We start from the raw sequence: 21343 nt of genomic DNA, 5'->3' as shown, positions 1-21343 counted from the left end.
CTGGGCGGTGGCGTCTGGCCACGTTCCTATCTACGGGCGAACCCGTAGCGGGCTTGGACCAAGTGCCCAGAAGAACGTCGGTCAATGCCTCATTAAAGGGCAGCAGAGGCTCGGCCGAGCTTGACTGCGGTTTAAGGACCTCAGTGAGGAGGTTAGTCCTCACGCCCGCGACGGGGAGCTCAAGGCCCAAGGCCTTGGCAGCCCTCATCAGCACCACACTATATGTTGCCCCCTCCTCCGAAGCCACGGTAGGAGGGGAGACAAACCCAGTGTCTGGAGAGGTGTCCAGGCCACTGGCCTCCCCACGGTCTCCTGTCCAGTCCTCCTGAGACTGACACTCCCTGGTCAGAGGGTCCTCAGACCCCTCCCAGTCCTCTTCATCACCCATCTCCTGAAATTCAGGGTTTTCAACCAATGGGGCCTGTTCATAAAAGTGAAATTCACCAAACGACGTCTGGAGCGGCGCCCAACGGGGCCGTTCCGACAACTGAACAGGAACGAAGGTAGGACCGGGGCCGGCGCCGCCCGAGGACGGCGCCGGAGGAGACACCTGAGGGTCCGACACCCAGGAGGTCGTCAGATCCACCGGCCACGATCCCGATCCCGAAGGAGGACCAGCGGCGTCCTGCGGCGCCGGGCCCGAAGGCGCCGGCATCGTCGGAACAACTGGACCCCTCGGCGCCAGGCCCTCGGCGCCGGCGGCGCCGGGATAACAGGGGCCTGCGGCGCCGGGCCCGAAGGCGTCGGGGCCGGAGCCGCTGACCCGCTAGGGCCCCCAGACGGGTCCGCTGGGCCCGAAGGCGCCGCGGAGCCCGTCGGAGGAGAGAGTTTCCTCATGGCCATGAGGAAGCGCTCGATCTCCTCCGGCATCGCGTTCAGCCCAGGGACCGGAGGGTGTGGAGCTGCAAGCGACACACGCGACTCCGACGGAGCCGCGTGGGTGGTGTCACCCGAACCCCCCGGCCGCATCGCGCGAGCGTCGGGGGGAGTCCAAGGAGCGATGACGCCGCTTGGACTTCTTGTGCCTCTTACCTGACGACGACTTCGACTTGGAGGAGTGCGGCCTACTCTCGGAGCTGTGGTGGCTCCGAGCCCGCGACCTGTCCCTCGACCTCCCATGGGATCGGGACCTCTCATGGCGCGGGGCCGACTGCCGGAGCTCGAGGCGCCTACGGGACCGCTCCCGCCTGGCCTTCGAGGAGAGGGCCCGGCAGTCAGAGCAGGCCTTGTCGTCGTGGTCGACGCCCAAACAGGACAAACAGACGCGGTGAGGATCCGTGACCGACATCAGACGGTCGCAATCGTCACAGTGCTTGAAGCCGGGCATCCCTACGGCACCGTTCGGAGTCGAGAGACTTCGAAAAGCAATCAAAAAGGATCAAAAAAGTTAGTCAAAAATGACTAGGGTTACTGCTTTTTCCAGATCTTCTTTTTTCCGCGCCAGCAAGCGCAGAACTGACGTCAGCACGCGGAGGCGGCGTCTAAGTACTCCGACGACGTCATCATGGCGCCCACGACGCCGACGACGGACGTGGAGCCGCAGACGCCTACCGACGCGCAAGGGTACTGCTACGCAAAAATTTCCGGATCCAGTCTGACGCCTGGGGATATTCTAAGGTAAGGAATCTAATACTAACGTGTCTCTTTCAGATACTGGATGTACTATTTTTAGGTCACCCCTACAGCAGGCCTGACCGCCCTACGGCAGGGTGCTGAATATTACATGTGAGGGCATACCTGCATGAGCAGATAGGCTCCTGTGCTGGACATTCCTATTACTGCCAGTACAAGTGACCAGGGAAGCCAATTTAAAGGCATGTGCTGACCAATGGTGAAAACTAGTTCCTCAGCTACATGATTGCTTCACTGAAGATAGGGATGTTTGGTATAAAACATCTCGTATTGGTAAACTCACATTGATTTCAGTAACAGATTTACCAAAACATTCACCCAGAAGGCACCAAAGAGGTGCCCCATAAAACCTATCAGCCTCTTATGTGCTTCCTGACTGGTTCTGCCAGTCTGCCACCCAAGACACTGTTGTGACTTCCTCGGGTGAGAGGCTTTTGCTCTCAGGCGACCCAGAACAAAAGCCTGTCTGGGAAGTGGATGTCACACCCCCTCCCACAAGATGACCTGCTGATTAGCTTTCCTAAGATGGCAAGCTTTAAAGAGCTGCTGCCTTTGAAATGTGAATATGGCTTCCCTCACAGGAGAGGAAACTGACCCCCTTTGTGCAGAGTCCCCTTGGCACCTGGACAGGTGGGGAAATCAGCAAGTCCGGTAGGCTTGCCTCCCCTAGGCTAGTACCACCCCTAAGATGGGCTTAACAGAGGAAATATGATTTTTCAGAAGTAGTCATTTTTGCAAAACCACAACCTGCACAACATGCAAACACTTACAAAATAGCACCATATTTAAAAAACATACATAAAGAACCAAGAAAATATTCCAAAGCATGCTTGATAAATCAACTGAGAGACAATGCAAAATGTGACTAAAAGGAGCTACATAACCAGCGCATGAGTGACAGACCTTAGTAATATTACGAGGGCAGATTACAAAAAAATACCTTAATTGCCTGGAACTGGAGATCCAATCGCATGTTGCTTGTGCTGGGTGAACCAGGACGAACAGTGCTTTGGGTGCCACCAGGTAGCAGCAGAGTTATAAAGCGGTTTGGATTTGCAGCAAGGACATCACGTAGAGGTTTTGCATCCTTGTGCTTTAAGAAACTCTACAGAAAAGAATACAATAGAAAATTAAAAAAACAAGTCTCTCTAAAAATCTTATCTTGAACATAGAGAAAACCTCAAACTAAAATAACCATTAACAGCGCATACTTCCAGTTCATATCACCAAATAACAAATAACCAAAATAATAAATAACGCAGCAAATGCACCGTTTGATATGATCTTGCCCTCTGTGACCGGCTCCTGTCCAAGCTGTCAGTATTCTGGGAGGTGTTGAAGCAGTTCCACCATCTCGTTCCAATGGACCTGGTAGGAGCAGGATAGCAAGCCAAAAGACTTGCAATTCTCAATTGTGTGGCTGATTGTGTGGCCACCTACTTACTGGCTGCATCAATCTTCTTGCTCTCCTTTTCAGGAGGTGGGGTGTCACCAGTTCCCTGGTGCGTTTCCTGGACATGTGTACCACAAGGGAGTAGGGAAGGGCATGGCAATGAATATATGGAGGGTTGTTAGACAAGGGTTTATACTTTGTATCAACCCTGGGAGTGATGACTAGCCTTGACTGGATCCTATAATGTCTCATATGCTGTCTTGAGCACCTCTTTGAGCACTGGGAGAAACTGTAAGGTGCATTGTGTCTTGCATAGTGTTTCAACCAGGAAGCTGTCATCTTACTGGACAAAGTGTATGTCTACTTTATGAAACGTAGCTGCCCTGTGAATGACCTTGTGATAAGAGGTGGTGTCATCTGAAGGGGACGGTTTGGCTGGGTAGAGAGCTGGATCCACGTCCCAGAGGGGATTGTCATCATAGTCGTCCCATGTGTCATCTCTAGATTCAAGGTCATAAGGTATCTTGAAGGGTACTACTGGATATGAGGGGCAGTCCTCCCCAATAGAAGTGTTGTGAAACCACTGGAGGAAGTGGTGATGGTGGCACCAGTACAGGTGGAGGAGGGGGAAGGGGTGGGACGTGGAGGAGCAAGTGGGTTAGTGCCCCTCTCCAAGTGAGTTCTGTGCTTAGGAGGTGTGGGCTCCACGGCAAACTACTTCTCTAAAATGAGTCTTCTCTTCTGTTTGAGAGTGTCTTGTGCCTTGGATGGCAGTTCTGTAGAGATCTTTCCAGTCTGTGGATAAAGACTCTCTTTTAGCATGCATCAAGTTCTTTCTGCAAATGCTGAAGGGTCAGCAGTTACAATATGTCAGATCATGAAGCTGATGAGGGCTTGAGTGCCGAGTAGCCTGACGTCGAAGAACTCCTCTGAGCTGAGTGAGATTCTGGAGGTCGGGATTGCCCTAGACGGCAATTGAGGCTTTAGAACTGAGCCGGGCTTAAGTGCCAGCATTGGTAACGGAGTTGAAGGGGCTGCTGATGCAGAGGAAGACCGTGGATAGTGCTAGAGGAAGGAGCAATATCTGCTCCGAGACCTTTTGTCAGTACCCTACTGTCCATCTTCCAACAGTCCCCCATATAATATGCCCTGCCTATTGGTGCATGGCACATTTATAAGTCATTTGAAGGTGATGCTTTAGATGGAGACAAACTTATCCCTTCCTGAAGGGAGACTTATCTCCTGCCATATATTTTCCTCAATGTCAGTGTATGGGCAGTCCAGTGGCTTCATCATAATGAGTGTGTTTCTCCTCCTGTGGTCCAGGGAATGCAGGTTAGTCACACTGTTTTCTCTCTTTTTTCTGTCTCCTTTCTAGATCTCTTGTAGCAGGTGTTAAGTGGAATTCTGTAGGAATCAAAGAAATAAAATTCCTTCTTCTGATTTTATCTCTTCCTTTGAGGTCAGATTTCGATCAACTTTTTTTTGTAAGGGGGCAGGGGGGGTGATAGTGAAGTGTCTTTATCTTGAACATATTTTTTATCAAATTGACTTCAGGGGTCAAGTCAGAAACGGAAGTTTGCTCACACTGGTGTCTTTATTTTTCCACTCAGAGTGTTTCTTTTTCTTTCTGACAAAAAAAGAAACCAGCTTTTTCTCCTGGTGTCGATGTTAGTTTGTGGCAGAACTACAGTTCTTTGTGAAGTTTTCTTCAATTTTCAATGACCACTCTTCAGTCTGCACACTCTGAAGCTCTAAGGTTTCTTCAACTATTTTTCCTAGTCATCTTTCAAAGTTGCTTCTATGATTTTCCCAACATGGAGTTTCTCTCCTAACCCCAAACTCAAATGCAGAGAAAGGAATCTAAATAACAACTAAATACTGGTGAACTGAAGACTTGCGCTCAACATCACTGTATGCTGCAACCTGTCCGACTATGTTTGCCAACCACAAGACAAAAGTTTTACTTTCCTACAGTTTCCACACCCAAACACTATAAGGCAGAGTAATGTTCAGCTTGACAATCTAGATGAGATTTCTGATACAATCCAGCAAATTCCAGATACCCAAACTCGCCCTTCTCCCTGCCAGCTGTCAAGAAGCATCCAAATGTAATATATTGCTTTAAGCTGTAATATTATTAACATGATTACCATGAACATACGGCTCCACTGAGGATCATTTAATGTTGCTTCCATCATAAACAGCTCAACAGTCTGGGACGGGTGACGTGTGAGGAACTTTATCAAGGGCTCTCGGAAAGGACTTCCAGCCTGAAAAGACATTCATTATTACTTGTAACACAGCAAGAGATGCCGAGCAAGAATCAAGAATGTAAGGCTAATGCAAACTAGATCTTGATGTACACGATTACTTATTTTAAAAGGTGCCAAAATAAAAAAAAAGGGATCATGTAGTCAGATACATAACTAATAACTTTATTTATTTATTTATATATATATATATATACACAGATACATATATTTATATATATATATATATAATATATATATATATATTTTTTTAAAGGGTCTGTGGTCAGAAAATAAAAACCCGATTACCTCAATCAGCATGGCCCGTTCAGTTTTCATTACCACCTCCAGCAAAGGTTTTACAAGAGTCTGCGGTGCAGCTGGGATCAAATGGAAAAGGTTGATAATTGCTGAACAAATCTTCATTTCCTATGTAGTAAAAAAAATATACTGGGTTTTAAAAAAAATGCACACCGGATTTTATAAGGTTACACAACTTCTGTGGTTCAACTAACAAACACCATTGTTCTACCCATGAAAGAATAGCCATAGATCAGATCCGCGAACATTTAGCGATTAAAGAAGTAAATACTTGTCTGCAGCACAGACACAATGCACCAAATTAGCACAAGACTTTTCTCCAGGAGTGAACACTTAAACTTAGGGAACACTACAGAAACTATTGTACAGCACAAACTCTTTCTAACCCAATTAAAAAAACATATTTGGCTTAATTTAAATCAGTTCTAAACCCCATACATTATTCTTATCTGCATTCTACTAATGCGAGTTACATGTTTACAATGATTACCATCAGAGGATTAAAATCAAGATATTTTAAAAATCACAACTATTGATTAGCTCAAAGTCAAGAGGGAGCTCTTCAGCCATCAATTGCTCTTTTTCAGCTAAGAGCAGTAAGCAACGTTGAGCATTTTACGTCCACACTAGTAATTGAAAATTGAAATTATGAGTAACCAAGCCTATTGCTACTGTCTGAATACCAAAATTGACTCAAAACACGAGGGGAATTGACAGCTATGGAAAGGAGTGTAAAATGAATCCACATATTTTACTGCACTCCCTTGATTTATTTTTGTACGATATCCCATAAGGATTTCCAAGGACAGTGTGTGAGAAAGTTGCTCTATATATACACACTGGACCAAGATAAGGTACAGTGTGTATAGAGTCCACAAACCCCAGAGGTATAACAGAGGTTAAAGCCAGGTGTGACCTTACCCTCTAAAGTGGTAGCTTGGTCGAGCAGTAAGGCAGTACCAGAGAACAGTGTAAAGCATTTGTTGTACACACTCAGTCAGCAAAAGGTTTCACACACTCAAAGACTGAACTCCAGGCCAATTGTTTTTATATCAAAGATATAGTTGTTTTATTTCTAGAACCAACAGGTATCAAAATATACTGTTCTCAATATGAGAGGTCTCAGATGAGCACTTTGCAGAAAGGCAATACACTTTGTAAACACAATAGGTACAGGGGCTGCAGTAGGCAACACAATTCTAAACACAATTTAGCATTGAGCTCAATGGATTTTTCTATATAAATACAGCGGACTACTTTGTAGATTACTCTGGTAGTTCCAGGACTGGATCCTAGATTCAGTCCTGGGATCTAGGCTGAAAACAGTTTAGTAAAAACGTTTTCGTTATTGCAATGATTTTTAAGGAATATAAAGCTATTTTAAAAGTTCACACTTTTCAATGAAAATCTGGCAATGTTATCCAATGGGAGAAAATTCAGGTTGCAGTTAAAGTACGATCTTGTTACTTTTGTAATCCAGTACTGGGATCCTAGGTCCAGCACTGGGGTCTCAACTTAAAACAGGTAAGTAATTTCGTTTCAGTATTTGGTATGATTTTTAAAGAATATTTCAAGTTTTCAAAAGTAGACACTTAGAAGAAAGTTCATAGAAAAGCACACAATGGATTCCTATGGATAAAATTCAAGTTACTAGTAAACCCGGTTAGGATTACTATTGTGGTTCAGTACTGCGCTACAAGATGCAGTACTGGCTTCCCTCCTGATCACAGGCGAGTACTTCGGAATTCAGACTTCAGTTAATTTTATGGGAATATTTTAAGTTTTCAAAACTTCACGCTTAGAAGATTTTTCGAGTCAAACCAGTCAATGTTATTCAAAGGCAGGTAAGCGAGTTACCGGTTTCCAGGTGAGTCCTGGACTGGTGAACTTAGGGTTCTGGGCATACACTCAGGGGTTCCCCAGGGTCAGGTAGGTACAGTTGGTTCATCCTCAGCGGCACAGGGGCAGCCGGATGCAGAGGTAGTTAGGCCCAATGATATCCAATGAGCGGCAGGGAGCCTCCGGTTGGTGGCTGCTGGCTAGCAGGCCACGCGGCTGTGGGAGCTGGCTGCAGACTCGGGGACGGTGATTCTTCAGGTGCAACCACCACTTCGAGAGGTAAGTTGGGATCCTGGAGAAGAGGTACGTACCCCAAAGGGAGGCAAAGGGAGGCACAGGGAGCCGCAGGGCGCCGGGTGCAGGGTGTCTTTAGGTGTCGGTAAATCTTACCCTCGGCTGGTCGCGGTTAGAGGGGTCCCTGTTTCTGAGGCTGCAGGCGTCTTTTGGTTCGTCGAGGAGGGTCTTTGGGCACTGGACTTCGGGTCCCAGTCACCGGGGGGACGTCCTCGTGGTCTTGGATCACTCAGGCACGGGCCAGGCTCGGCGGGTGCAGAGTGGGCAGGTCTTAGCTTCCTGGCTGGCACCAGGGGTTGGTTGTTGAAGCAGAGCCTCTGCTTATGGGAGTCCCAGTCTTTAAGAGGGTCAAGGCAGGCAGGTCCTCCGGGTGTCCCAAGGTTGCAGTCCGCAGGAGTTGCCGGGATTAAGCAGGAGCAGGTTCCAGGATCAACAGGCCGGTAGGGCTGGGGGCTGGTCCTCGGAAGCTTGTTTCCGGTCCAGGGAAGGCATGGCTTGACAGTTCGGGCTGGACTGTTCCCATGAGGCACAGGGTCAGACTGATTTGCATATAGCCATGTCTGAACTGGGGTGGCAGAGTGGGCTAAAGAACGGTGATGGATCAAACCCAGATCTTTTGACTGGGTGGGAGTGTTTGATTGGTTCTGATGCTCCATCCATCACCACCCCCTTTTGTACCTGGGTACGGTAGGGGCACGGGGCTCATGCACGTGTACACACACCACTGGCATAGGGCACCCAGCTAGAGGGGTGACTGATGTATGCCAGGGCAGGGGGTTTGTGGGCATGGCACACAGGGATGTGTGCCATGTCGACTCTTTGTTTAGTTCTGTACCTAGACACTCAGCCTGCAAAGGCAATGCATGGGTGTCAGGGTATGGGGCCTCTAAGGGTGGCACAAAAAGTGCTGCAGCTCTTAGGGTGTGCTCTGGTCACCATGCCCTGGGTACCTAGGGTACCATTTACTAGGGGCTGACAGGTGGCCAGAGATGCCAATTGGGTTTTAGTTTCAACACAGTTTTAGGGAAGGAACACAGGCCCTGGGTACCTGGTTGGCAGGAGCCCAGGGCCTGTGTCAAACTACATCAGCAGTTCAGTAAAAAAGTGGGGGCATACCAATGCAAGAAAGATGGCACTTTCTCACACAGTGGCTTTCCTTCGGGTTTGTAGGTAAAACAAAAAAAAACATTTTGTGAGCTAGTCCAGTGTGGGATAATTTGGCACTTCAAATAAAATAAATAAACAACACAACTATTTGTTCGAGTTGTGTTATAAGGAGATGGAAACTCAGTGTGGTGCTCTCCGTTAACAACACCCCAAATATCTTGTTCTGCTGCAGAGAATAGTCAATCCTTTGCAATCCATTCTTTGCAATGAATATTTTTAAAAGCTACTGCAGAAACTGTTTCCAAGTGCCCTTCAAAAAAGAGTTACGATTGGAAAAGTTTTACTTTGTTTTTGATGATCTACTTTATCTACTTTTGAAAAAATGAATGACATTTTAGCGCCTGCAACAACCTGAAATATATTTAGATTTAAGGGAGAGGTTGAAGAGAGACTTCATCAGCTAATACTATAGGCAAGGAAATGTAAGTGAACTTGGCCATGGGAGGTGTTTGGTCTGCGTTTTCAACCTACAAGTGTATTTCTGGCTGAAGAACGATGAAGTTATCTTTGTGGTGTCTACGTTACTACCCACTATCAGCTTATGGGTATCAATGTCACCAAGTGGCATGACTGTGAAGTGCTTCTACAGGTGTTTGATAATACAAAAAGGTTGTACAGTATTGTGCACACATGCATTACACAGCCATCTTTGTGCTCATGCTTCTTCTGTCAGTTCACCAATTTAAGAATGAGCATGAAAAACCCACAGTCATGCACATGTTCATCTGCACTTCTGGCCAGATGATTGAAAAACGAAATTTCACCACTGAATGAACATGAGAGGGTTGATGTTCATTGGCAATATTCAGAGGCAGAACCACGGCTATTTGTTCTACTAGTAAACAGTGGGGGTAAAAGGGTGTCCCCTGATTCGGAAACAGAAAGTATGCTGTGTAGATCCTTACAAGCATGATATTCAACAAGGATACAAAGGCCATCAGTTCTAGTAAGACTACAGTCAGCCTAAGTGAAAAGGCCTTCAAGGCTAGGAGTACAGCCTTCTGATCCACCATGATTGTGCTCCGGGGCATACCTAATTTGTATTGTAACACACTGATAGGGAGTTCCCTGGAATGGGCCGGTGATGACTGCAACTTGAGGATGAACCTGAGGATGTGAGAAATGCAGGGATCACCCAAGAAAAAGGTTGGGGAAATTGCCCACCACAATTAGAAGGTGAAACCAGTAATGAGTACACCAAGATGCGTTTTGAATGCGATTCTCGCAGCTGGCTGGAATCACTAAGATATCAATACCATTTTGGTCAAGAAGTGATTCACTTCTTGATTTATAGGCATAACATCTCGGGGCTAGGCAAGGTCTTTGATAACATGGTGACCAGATCGCTTTGGAATTGGCTAGTGGGGTTTTTGCTTAGTTCACTCATAAAGAACCTTATATATGTTGGCAATCTGAACTCTGAACCCTCTCTAGACCCTGCTCAAATCAGAGAGGCGTCCGAGTATCAGTATGAGTGACCTGGGCCGTGATTGTGGTGAAGACCAAAGGAGATGCACTAAGATAAAAAAGTAGCATCCTATACTGGTAGTTTTGACTTATCACCTTTAACAGTAGATACATTCTGTGCTCCTTCAGGAAAGCCACATGGAGATTGATGTCCTAAAGCTCTACTGAACTGCACCAGATAACGTGGTAGCTGTACCAGAGTAAGGGAAAGATATACTGGGAGCATAAGCTTACTGATCTTTCTTGCCTTCCTGAGTACATAAAGCATTACCTGGTGATCCTGATCATGTAAATATGCACCAGAAGACCCACCCTAAATAACTTCGACCTTCTGACATTTAAAAAGTGGTCCAATGGAGGATCAGCCCTCAAGATCTAGGTTTCTTAAGGTAGAGCACATTGAGAATTCACAGTCAGAAACCTAGAGGTTGCGCCATGCCTACATGAGTCAGCGGAGATGCAGGTTTAGAAGGACAGGACAACAGCTACATTAAACTGTAAATGACTCCCACAGTTTTTAAGATAGTGTACGTGTGGGAATATGTTCTTCTGAAACTTTGCTTCGCTATCTCCACCATCTACAGAGTTCAACAGCACTAATGACTATTCACTCTACTTAAAGAGAACATAAAACCAGTCCTCTGGCAAAAATGTATTGCTCCAGGTGCAACCATACATTACAATCAAGGCTATGAGTACAGAGCATAAAGAAAACCATGTGATGGGTCCAGATTTATGAGAATCAATTTTTTTACTGGAAACAAATGAAGCACTGGCAGAGCTAACTGCTTCGGATATGCTGTCTAAAAAAACACAGATTAAGAGAAGAGCTTTTGGAGTTCAAACCTCTAGCTATAAACCACACACCAAGGACTATGCACTAAGGGCAACCACCTTGAATTCAGGAAATGTTGATTAAGTGGTTGTTCCCAACATTGCATCAGTGCAATTTTAGATTATAGCCCCATTGGATGAGTGATAGTTCTGCATCATTAGAACTTAAGTGTCAAAGTATTGGGTAATATTTGCACTTTCTCCAAGAGGGGAAAACATGCCGCCAATCCTAGCATCTTGTGAGACTTCACTTGGACTCCCTGCACGAAATTGAGAACTGCAGAGGAAAGATGCTCAAATCACAAACATTCTATGGGAAGGACATACAGCAAACACAGGACAATAGAGAAATTGTTTCTCCTATGGTAAGTGATGTGGCACCCAAACACTACACCAATTACTCAGGGAGAAGGTCAAAATGTAGTCACAAAAGCAGGTCTAATTTAGGAATGCACACTCTGATGGACCCATTCAAAGGGGGGAAATGATTTTACATGTTCCATGGGAATAATAGTCACCCTAAAGGGACAAAACACAATTTTACTCAACCAAAGGGGATGTCCCTCATGCAAAAATGGTCAATACAGTCATACTGACACTTGTTTGCCTTTCTTAAAGCATGATCAAATACACAAGAGGATAGTTACCCTACAAAATTGACCACCAGCAGAGGGAGCATGGCAAGTAATATATGTTGACAGAATTACCCAGAACTAAGAAAGGCAAGAGGTACATCTTACTTATAATAAACATTTTCTCAAGGTGGTCAGAGACTATCCCTACAGTCGACTGTTTCACACTAACAACATGCCAAAGTAGTGATAAAGGATATACTTCATATGTTCGGATTGCCCCTTTTCATTCTGGAATACTACAGGTCCCATTTCAAGTCTAGAACTTGAAAGATTTTGCCAAATGTTCGGGACAGAACAAAAACTTCACATCCCCTATTGACCGCAGGGTTCAGGGAAAGTAGACAGACTGAATTCAGGAGAAGACAGATGCGTGAAAAACATTACTGATTCAGAAGGAACATCATGGGAAGAGACACTTCTACATGTTGTTCCACAACTGCACAGACATAAGCACCCAGCTACAGGAGTGAGCCCATATGAAGTATTCTTTGGAAGAAACATGCCAGGGTGTGATTATTGGCATATGCCACCCCAAAACATTGCAGAAAAGAGGTCTGAACTAGCTTCAGGCGAGTACGTTAGGGAGGATAGATTGCAGCTTTTAGCGTGTTCCCCTTCATTCAGGAAGCGGTGTCTCCTTTGCTTCACATTTTTGTACAGTGCTGGCTTAAGTACAGTGAGATCTTTAGGACAGCTACCATCATGCCAAGAATCAACCTGCTGGATTTGATTTCGGGCAATCCTACACACTTAATCCAGATGAAGTCTCATGAGAGACCATGATTGGTATATGGTGGCAAGAGGTGTGTGAATCTGTTGCCTGTGGGCCCACTCTAAAAAAAAGAGCTGCCCAAGCATACACCTCAGGTGACAGTTGTGCATTGTTTTGTTGCATTGAAACACCACACACCATGTCCACAGAGAAGACTTCAAATCCCTTGCAAGGCTCCAAGGACACTTTGCCCTCGGATCTGGAGAAAATGCAGGAGATTGTGCAAGAATATTCACATATATAGGGTTGAGTCTCAATCAATGGATGTGCACACGGTTTCAGAAACGCTGGGAAGAGCACTCATGGAAATATTACATACTGCTCACCAAACATTTAAAAAGAAACAGATTCAATATCAGCCAGGCACTGGCGCATTTGCCCAATACCTAGAAGATGAAAAAAAAAAAGAATTTCAACTAACAGCAAGCCAAGTATTAGACAATAAAGGTGATCTGCACACAAAAGCAGCAGTTGGAGCTGCTTTGTAAAAAACAATATGATTTTTTTATTACAAGATGGCGAGATGTCTCAGTTGCGAGAAAATTGAGGAATTGTAAATTGATTTACAGTCAAAGATGAGTTCACTTGGTACAGAATGAAGAGTGGAAATGGCGGTTGTCTAAATGTGTTAGAAGATAGATATGTCCCTTAGATTCTTATAGTGTTTTATTAACTATTCCAACATCCCTTGAAAAAATACAACTATACTGCCACAACACCCACCCACATCCACAACTAATTCATACCGCACAGACTAGTGACAGCAAAGACCAAACATACATTGAGTCAGTAGATATTAATGAGGTCCTACGTAAAGTAGTAAAGGCACGCCCATCTACTAATTACATAGAATTATAAAAGGCATTAGCATCTACAGAAAAAAAACATTAGCACTGGCAAGCAACACCATGAATAATCCACAAAGAACACCCGACCTAGAAGACCCTTGAAATGAGTACCATTTCACATGAAACCAGAACTATGCTACCAGCTCTAAGACTAATAGGACGAGCTGAAGTCCTTTCACATTCCCTTACTGCCCTAAACCATCAAACACAGTGAAATCAAACACCATATTAAGCCATATAAAGGAATAATGAATAAAGAGAAGGTTTAACAACTTCTGCCAAAGCAAAAGACACAGCAATCCACAGCAAGTCTTAGTGACAGAAGTAACAGACGTGGACAAATGGAAAAGAGAATTTCTGAGAGTATTCGGTATAACTTTAGAAAGACAGAGGGGATTTGAGTCATAGAGCTTTCACTAGAGCCCACAGAGTGTAATATAGACCGAGATCTAGAGACAGTTGTGAGGGGTTGCATAAATTGCATGTACAATGACAATTCTTTGATAGTAAGATAATTGCGTGCTGCACCTATCAAATATCCAGAGAGACCTGAAAAAGTAGGTGTAGATATTGTTTAGACTTACAGTTTGGGAGACTGTACAGGTAAGTTCATTACTGTTTTGATAGATTAATTTTCAAAAAGTGAAAATAGTAAATGAAAAGGTTTTCATAAGATAAGGAATTCCTCAGGAAGTGGTGACAGAGAACTGTCTTCAATCTGTGTCTGGTGCCATTTCAGATTATCTGAAAAGCTGAGAAATAACCCATCAGAAAACATCTTGTTAGCCCAGAGAAAATGGTCAGGTTGAAAGATTGTCTGCAACTGTGTTTGAGGAGTGGTTTGAAGTGAAAGCAGGAATTGAGCAACATGTTGTGGTGATACAGGACACCCGCACTCGGTAATAGTAATTCGCCATTTACTTTGTGCGAGAAAGGATTCCAGGTACATTGGTGTGACCCACTTTGGAAGGGAAAACGTGAGATGTTTTTAGAGTATCAGAGGGGTGATGACAAAACTTTTAAAAGAAAAATTGGTTGAATGATGTCAAGGAACGTACAGACGTTTGATGCTCTCTTAATCCCGTTGGATGGATGGATTGTAAAAGGAAAGTCAAAATTTGAATGATGAAGGGGTAGTGTTCTACAAACCAGTTGAAAGTGATCTTCTGTAGGGTTTCCGTGCATTAGGATATATCTCCCGTTTATCCACAAAAAAACAAATCAACCATCTCTGGAATAAGTGCCTTCTTTTCAAACACCATTACATTTTTGTTTTGCCTTTCCCTTCTACCAAATCTGAAACAAATAGCCATAAAACAGAAACGTTAAAAAAACACATGACAAAATAGAAAAGTTACTAATAGCCATAATTCCAGATAATAACTTTGTTTCCTTAATAGCTCACACTATAACAAACAGATGTAATTGTAAGAAAACTAAAGGCTTGTCTGAACTGTGAAAAACATGATTTCAATGAAGGAACCAAACATTTTACACCAAGAAATGTATACAACGTACAGAAAAGAAGCAAATGCATTGGCGTTTGGATGGATAATTGGTCTAACGGCAAGGGTAGACATTGTTGAACTTTGTCTAACCTGTAGGAAATGACAGGCAGAAGTGAATGGAGTCTAATCTCAACTGCAGCAGCCATCAACCATAGGAAGAGGAAACTAATGTCAAATAGGGCTCCATCCCAGATCTTGTCTTTAACAAGTAAAAGCTGACTTTATGATTAGGAAGTTAATTATATTCTCTAGTCGTGAGACAGCGCAATTCAAGTTCCTCCTTAACTCCATGCCTTATCCTTAGATTGCACATTTCATTTATGTGTAAACGTATTAGACCTCCTCAAATCAAAAAATGTTTTCTTATATAACATAAGCATTAAATTAATACATGGAGTCGTTGATGGTTTTGCAATTCAGTTCTGTATACCAACCAAATTAATAGAGGCACTATTCTGAGATAACCTTCTAAATATTTGAGACCCAGCTATTCTTGACAAGTAAAAGTGGAAGTCCCTTGCTCTAGGCCCTGTTGTTTCTTACACAAATTATTTTCAACCACTTACAGAGAAGTTTGGTGTAAGAAAGTGGCTCTATGTATACTGGACCAAAGTAAGGTACAGGGTGTATAGAGTCCACAATCCCCAGAGGTATAACAGAGGTTAAAGTCTGATATGACCTTACTCTCTAAAGTGGTAGCTTGGTCGAGCAGTAAGGCAGTATCAGAGGACAGTGTAAAGCATTTGTTGTACACACTCAGTCAGCAAAAGGTTTCACATACTCAATAACTGAACTCTAGGCCAATTGTTTTTATATCAAAAAGATATAGTTGTTTTATTTTAGAACCAACAGGTATCAAAATATACTTTTCTCAATATGAGAGACTTTAGGTAATTACTTTGCAGAAAGGCAATAGACTTGGTAAGTACAATAGATACAGTGGTTGCAATTGGCAACACAATTCTAAACACAATTTAACATTGAGCTCAATGGGTTTTTCTACATAAATGCAGTGGATTACTTTATAGATTACTTTTGGAACTCCAGGACTGGATCCTACAGTACCGGGACTTACGTTAAAAACAGTCTAGTAAAAGCATTTTGGTTATTGCATTGATTTTTAAAGGATATAGCTGTATTTTAAAAGTTCACACTTAGAAACTTTTCAGAGAAAATCCAGCAATGTTATCCTATGGAAGGAATGGAGGCTAGGGGGCCTGCGGTCGGGCGCGGCAAGCAAGCAGGCCACGCGGCTGTGGGAGCTGAGCTCATGTTCACTTACTCAGGGCAAGTGGGGAAGGGTAGTAGTTGCACTTACAGCAGCACTCAGGCGGCTGGGTGCAGGGTGCTTTTGAGCCGTCGGGCGCTCAATGTTATCCAATGGTAAAGTTAAAAGGTGAACAAAGGCTGCAGACTTGGGGACGCTTCAAAGGCCTGCCGCCCTTTTGAGCTTCTCCAGAACACTTGCTGTACTCAGCAACTGGCCTCCACCAGTTCTGACTCCCACTCTAGCGGGAAACCCTACGTCAGGAAGGGGCGTGTGCCAGCCTGTGCCAACCCCACCCCTCAGGTGGGAGAGGCGAGGTGAAGCACGACCCCAGGCTCCAGCCATCTTGAAGATGGGGAGCCCTGCCCAATCACAGCTAGGCTCCTTCCCCCCTCCCACAGGAGAGGAGCTGGCTAGGGGGTGTTCCCACCCCAGGACAGGGACCTATTGGTCCCTGCCCTTGCCCTACCTGTAATGCCCCTAAATTCAGTACTTAGGGACACCCTGAACCTTCCTTCCTCAGATCCCGATAAGAAAACAAGAAAGAAGATCAAGAAGAAGAAGACCCGCCATGCAGCTGCTAACAGGACAACACCAACTGACTTGGCCTCAGCCCTACCGGCCTGTCGATCCTGGAACCTGCTCTTGCTAAATCCCTGCGACTCCTGCGGACAGCAACCTTGGAAAACCCGGAGGACCTGCCTGCCTTGACCGTCTAACAGACTGGGACTCCCACCGAACCCGGCCCGTGCCCGAGTGACCCAAGACCACGAGGACGTCCCCATGGTGGCTGGGACCCGAGGTCCAGTGCCCACAGGCTCTCCTCGACGACCCAGACAACGCCTGCAGCCTCAGAACCAGGGACCCCTCCAACCACGAACAGCTGAGGGTAAGATTTCCCAACACCAAAAGACACCCGTGCACCAGGGCTGCTCAAAGAACAAAGAAGGGCTGAACCACCTCCTGGTGAATATGCTACTTATGACTAGGAGATGGCCCGGCTGAGATAATCAGCTTAAGAATTTAGGAAGCCCATCAGATGTGTCCTGACCACACAGTGAGCCTGAACTAAACATCACAACTTCAGAGATTCCAGGCACAAGGGACATTACCCCCTGCTACTGTGATTGATGATATATAATGTTACAGTCATATTGTTGGTTAGCACTTGAATCGATCCACCATGATAGGAGGACAGGACACGCTTTAAGGGCAAGACAGATCACCCAGGGATTGAGATCATTCATGTGCCACTTCTGCTACAAAGTAGACCAAAAGGTTATCACCTTCAGCGCATCAAGATGACCTCAAAGCTGAGGGAGAGTGCATCTGAAATCACTGTGGATGCTGCTGGCAAGGGGCAGAAGGTTTTCCTGCACACAAGGTAGTCTGATACGAAACACCACCACATACATCACACAGCATCCAGGCAAATTGGATTGTTGTCTGTCAGGACTGCAGTTCTGGACCTACTGAAAAGGGAGATACTGCTGGAGTGCATGCTTGTGCAATTGAGAGTGGGGCACCAGGAGGAAGTAAGAAGCAAGAGATGAACACAACAGGACTGTCAGAGGTAGAGGTATCAGTCTGAGTATCCTGAACTCAATGGGAGGGGGCAAAAAGGTGTGATTTGGGGAGAAAGATCATAGACAGCATGTCAAAGAGCAGGGAGATTGTGGCCTTCAAGTGGTACGACACTCACTGTGGCAATCACATCTTAAGGCAATCATTGAGGTAGGGGAATAAAGAGATCCCCAACTTGCAAAGATGTGCAGAGACCGCCAACATCACCATTGTGAAGATGAGCTGATGTTAGCCTAATGGGAGGACAGCAAACTGATAGTGGATGGAGCTTGCCACAAAATACCCAGTGCCCCTCCCTCCTACCAGGACCTACTTAATGGAGGGTGCAGTGCGGCCATGCAAAAGGCAAGCCCGTCTGGACAGCGCTCAGTGCCAGGTACCCTGGTTCTCCTATACCCAGCAGGTACACCACTGCCAAACTGTTAACCCTGGGCCACGACGCCACAACAACCGATGTTGCCACACCTCCCTACAATCTACCATAGGACCTTTCTCCTGTATCCAGTGTTCCTTCACCAGTATCAGCAGATCGCCCTCCAACACACCATGTACCCACCACGCACACCAACCAACACAACACAGCTACTTCACAATGACTAGCCAACCTTCCTCCTCCTTAACACACGCTCACTTTGCAAACACGCCATCGAGAGCTGGGACCTCATCACCACCCTCACCCGACGTTGTCTTCCTCACAGAGACCAGACTCACACCTGCGTCCGCTCCCAGCATCGCCACCTCAACACCCAATGGATACAAGTTTACACATTGAGACAGCATCAACAAACCCGGAGGAGGGTTCGTCATGATCCACAAAGAAAACATCCACTGCACCACTGAGACAGAAGACACCATCCAGACATGCAACACCTCAACTTCAAACTACAACAGAAGCATGCATCAGAGGCATGCTCACCTACAGATCACCTGGACTACACCCTAGCTTCTGCACTGTCATCCCAGAGTCCATCGCCCCTCTCGCCATTGACTCCAAAGACGACATCTTCCTCGGAGATCTGAATTTCCACCTCAACAACACTAACGCCCCCAGCTCAACAGCATGAATATCAGACTCACCCAACTCATCACCAACCCCAACCACAACGCAGGACAAAAAGTGGACACCATATTCACCTTCAGCAATAGGGTCAAGTACAGCCACATCACCGATCTCGCCAGGGCCGACCACTCCATAGTACACTTCATCTCTAGCCCCCACACCTCCAATGCTGAGCTACCCAGCACCCCACACAGCATTTGGCGCAACGTATCAGACAGCCAATAGACAGACGTCCTCAGCACATCAGGCCCTAGTAATGCGTCTAACCTGGACCAAGCTGACAAAAACTTCAACTCCTGGATCACCAACAGTGCTGACATCACTCCCATCCAGACCAGCAGACACAGGAGATCCACCATGCAGACAAGAAGGTACACCAAGGAACTGAGAACAGCTAAAAGCCACTTCAAGCAACTGGAAAGAAGATGACACTCATCGAAATCAACACAGACCACCGGCTTACCTCATGGGACCAGCTCACCCCCCCAGGACACCACCACCATCTTGAACTCTGTTCACTCAGGAGAACGCACAGACCTCTGCCGGCAGCATATTTTCAACCTCGGTATCTGCAGGATCCGCAGTGAGCTCACCACACTCTTCAACTCCTCACTTTCCACTGCCTCCTTTCCGGCAGACTAGAAACATGCAGAAATTAAACCACTCCTTTAGAAACCTTCCACTGACCCTCGCAAACTTAATAACTACTAGCACATCTACCTTCTCCCACCAAAGTCCTGGAAAAAGACATCAACTGACAACTTACAAAATATCTGGAGCACACCGTTCTCCTACACACCTCCCAATCTGGACTAAGCGACATACACAGCATCGGGCCACCAATGACATCCGAAATCTCCTCGACCGCGGAAAAACAGAGACTTTGATCCTCCTCAACCTCTCAGCAGCCTTTGACACCGTATTTCATTCCAATCTGAACAGAAGACTGCATCACATCAGTATCCAAGGAAACAAGCCAAAGTGAATCGCCTCCATCACTGGAGGAATGCAGAACGTCCGCCTACCTCCATTCATCTCCAAACCCAAGAACATCTTCTGCAGTGTCCCCCAAGGATCCTCTCGGTCCCACCCTCTATGACCCCCTTGGCCAATATCCTCAGATCCCACAAACTAAACATCAAATCCTACGCAGAAAACACCCAGCTCATCCTACAGGTCTGAGAAGATTCCGCCAACACAGGAACCAACTTCCACAGATGCAAGGCAAACATCATCTTCTGGATGAAGGACAACTGCCTTAGGCTCAACACAAACAAAACGGAAGTACCGATCTCTTGGTGGCCCTCGAGGACAATCGTCTAACCAACCAAACACGTCAGAAACCTGTGCATAAACCTGTAGTAAACTGACCATTATTCACAGATCAACGCAGTCACCTCTGACAGACTTTGCACACTTCGCATGTTACGTATAGTCTTTAAATGGTTCCTCCTGAACACCAGTTACACTGTCATTCAGGACCTAATCACCATATGATTATACTACGGCAACACACCCTACGTGGCATCACCACACACTTTCTGTAGAGACTCCACTGTGAGAAGTTGGTCTGGTATATGATGTTCACTATTCTAGTGAGCAACTTGCACCAGTCCAAACAACCCTTATGGTGATGGTTGTAAAGTCAACCTTATAGACCAGCTATCCTAGTGGTAGCATGGACAAAGCAGTCTTAGGCTAAAACTTCAGAGAGCACGTGAAGCAAGCAGTTTTACCATATGCAACCCCTTGAATACCAAATGAAAGGACACCACACAGGTTATATATAAAATATATATGTATTTATTACTAACACAACCCCTCTGAACACTTTATGAGGTCAGAGGCTAAAGCACATAACAAGTTACTCAATTATCATACAATAAGTTGCACAAAATACAGTCGAGCCCTAGGGGCGTTGCAAACCATATACTAAAATAGTGGCATAAGAACCACGTCACGAACAGAGAATAGGCCTAGGGCATCGCTGGGGCTACGCTGAGCTAACGAGAGTTAGGAAGCAGGAGGTACATGGGATGCGTGTACAGTGTCTATACACACACGCGAGTTACCATAGGGATACAATGGGAACGTAAGAGTTAGAAACTAGATGATTTAGGACACTTCCGGATGAACTAGGAGAAAGCTACTGAAAACTAGGACACTAGGATAGTCAATACCCACCTGAGCACCGGAGTGCCCGCGTTACCTCACTAACAGGAGCAGGGTGCATAGGTGTCAAGTTGTGTCGGGTTTCGTCGCTGAATCCTATGGAGACCTGTAAAAAGATGCTGCAGGAGACTAGGAGAGAAGTGTCCGGTTGGATCCAAGGGCGGATCGAGGATGAAGAGTACCTGAAAGCAGAGGGGACAGAGTCTGGGTCACTAGCCAGTGACCAGGAAGGAACCAGGCGATGTCGCGAAGCAATCAGGTGATGTTGTGAAGCTTGACTCTGCAGCCACGTGGACCA

General features: G+C 45.7%; 1 protein-coding gene across 1 annotated transcript in view; it reads right to left on the bottom strand.

Annotated features, from left to right (window-relative positions):
* Window positions 1-21343, bottom strand: part of TRRAP (transformation/transcription domain associated protein) — an 885394-nt gene that overhangs the window by 503806 nt on the left and 360245 nt on the right. Inside the window, exons 32-34 of the mRNA XM_078664902.1 lie at window positions 5587-5706; window positions 5179-5298; window positions 2573-2737 (exon numbers count right to left, since the gene is read on the bottom strand). Coding sequence (XP_078521028.1) covers window positions 2573-2737; window positions 5179-5298; window positions 5587-5706 — 405 coding nt within the window. The remainder of the gene's footprint in view (window positions 1-2572; window positions 2738-5178; window positions 5299-5586; window positions 5707-21343) is intronic.

This window comes from Lissotriton helveticus, chromosome 10 (assembly GCF_964261635.1).
Source record: "Lissotriton helveticus chromosome 10, aLisHel1.1, whole genome shotgun sequence".
Taxonomy (NCBI): domain Eukaryota; kingdom Metazoa; phylum Chordata; class Amphibia; order Caudata; family Salamandridae; genus Lissotriton; species Lissotriton helveticus.
Note: the sequence above shows the minus strand (reverse complement) of the source record. Positions and strands in the feature narration are given on the sequence as shown.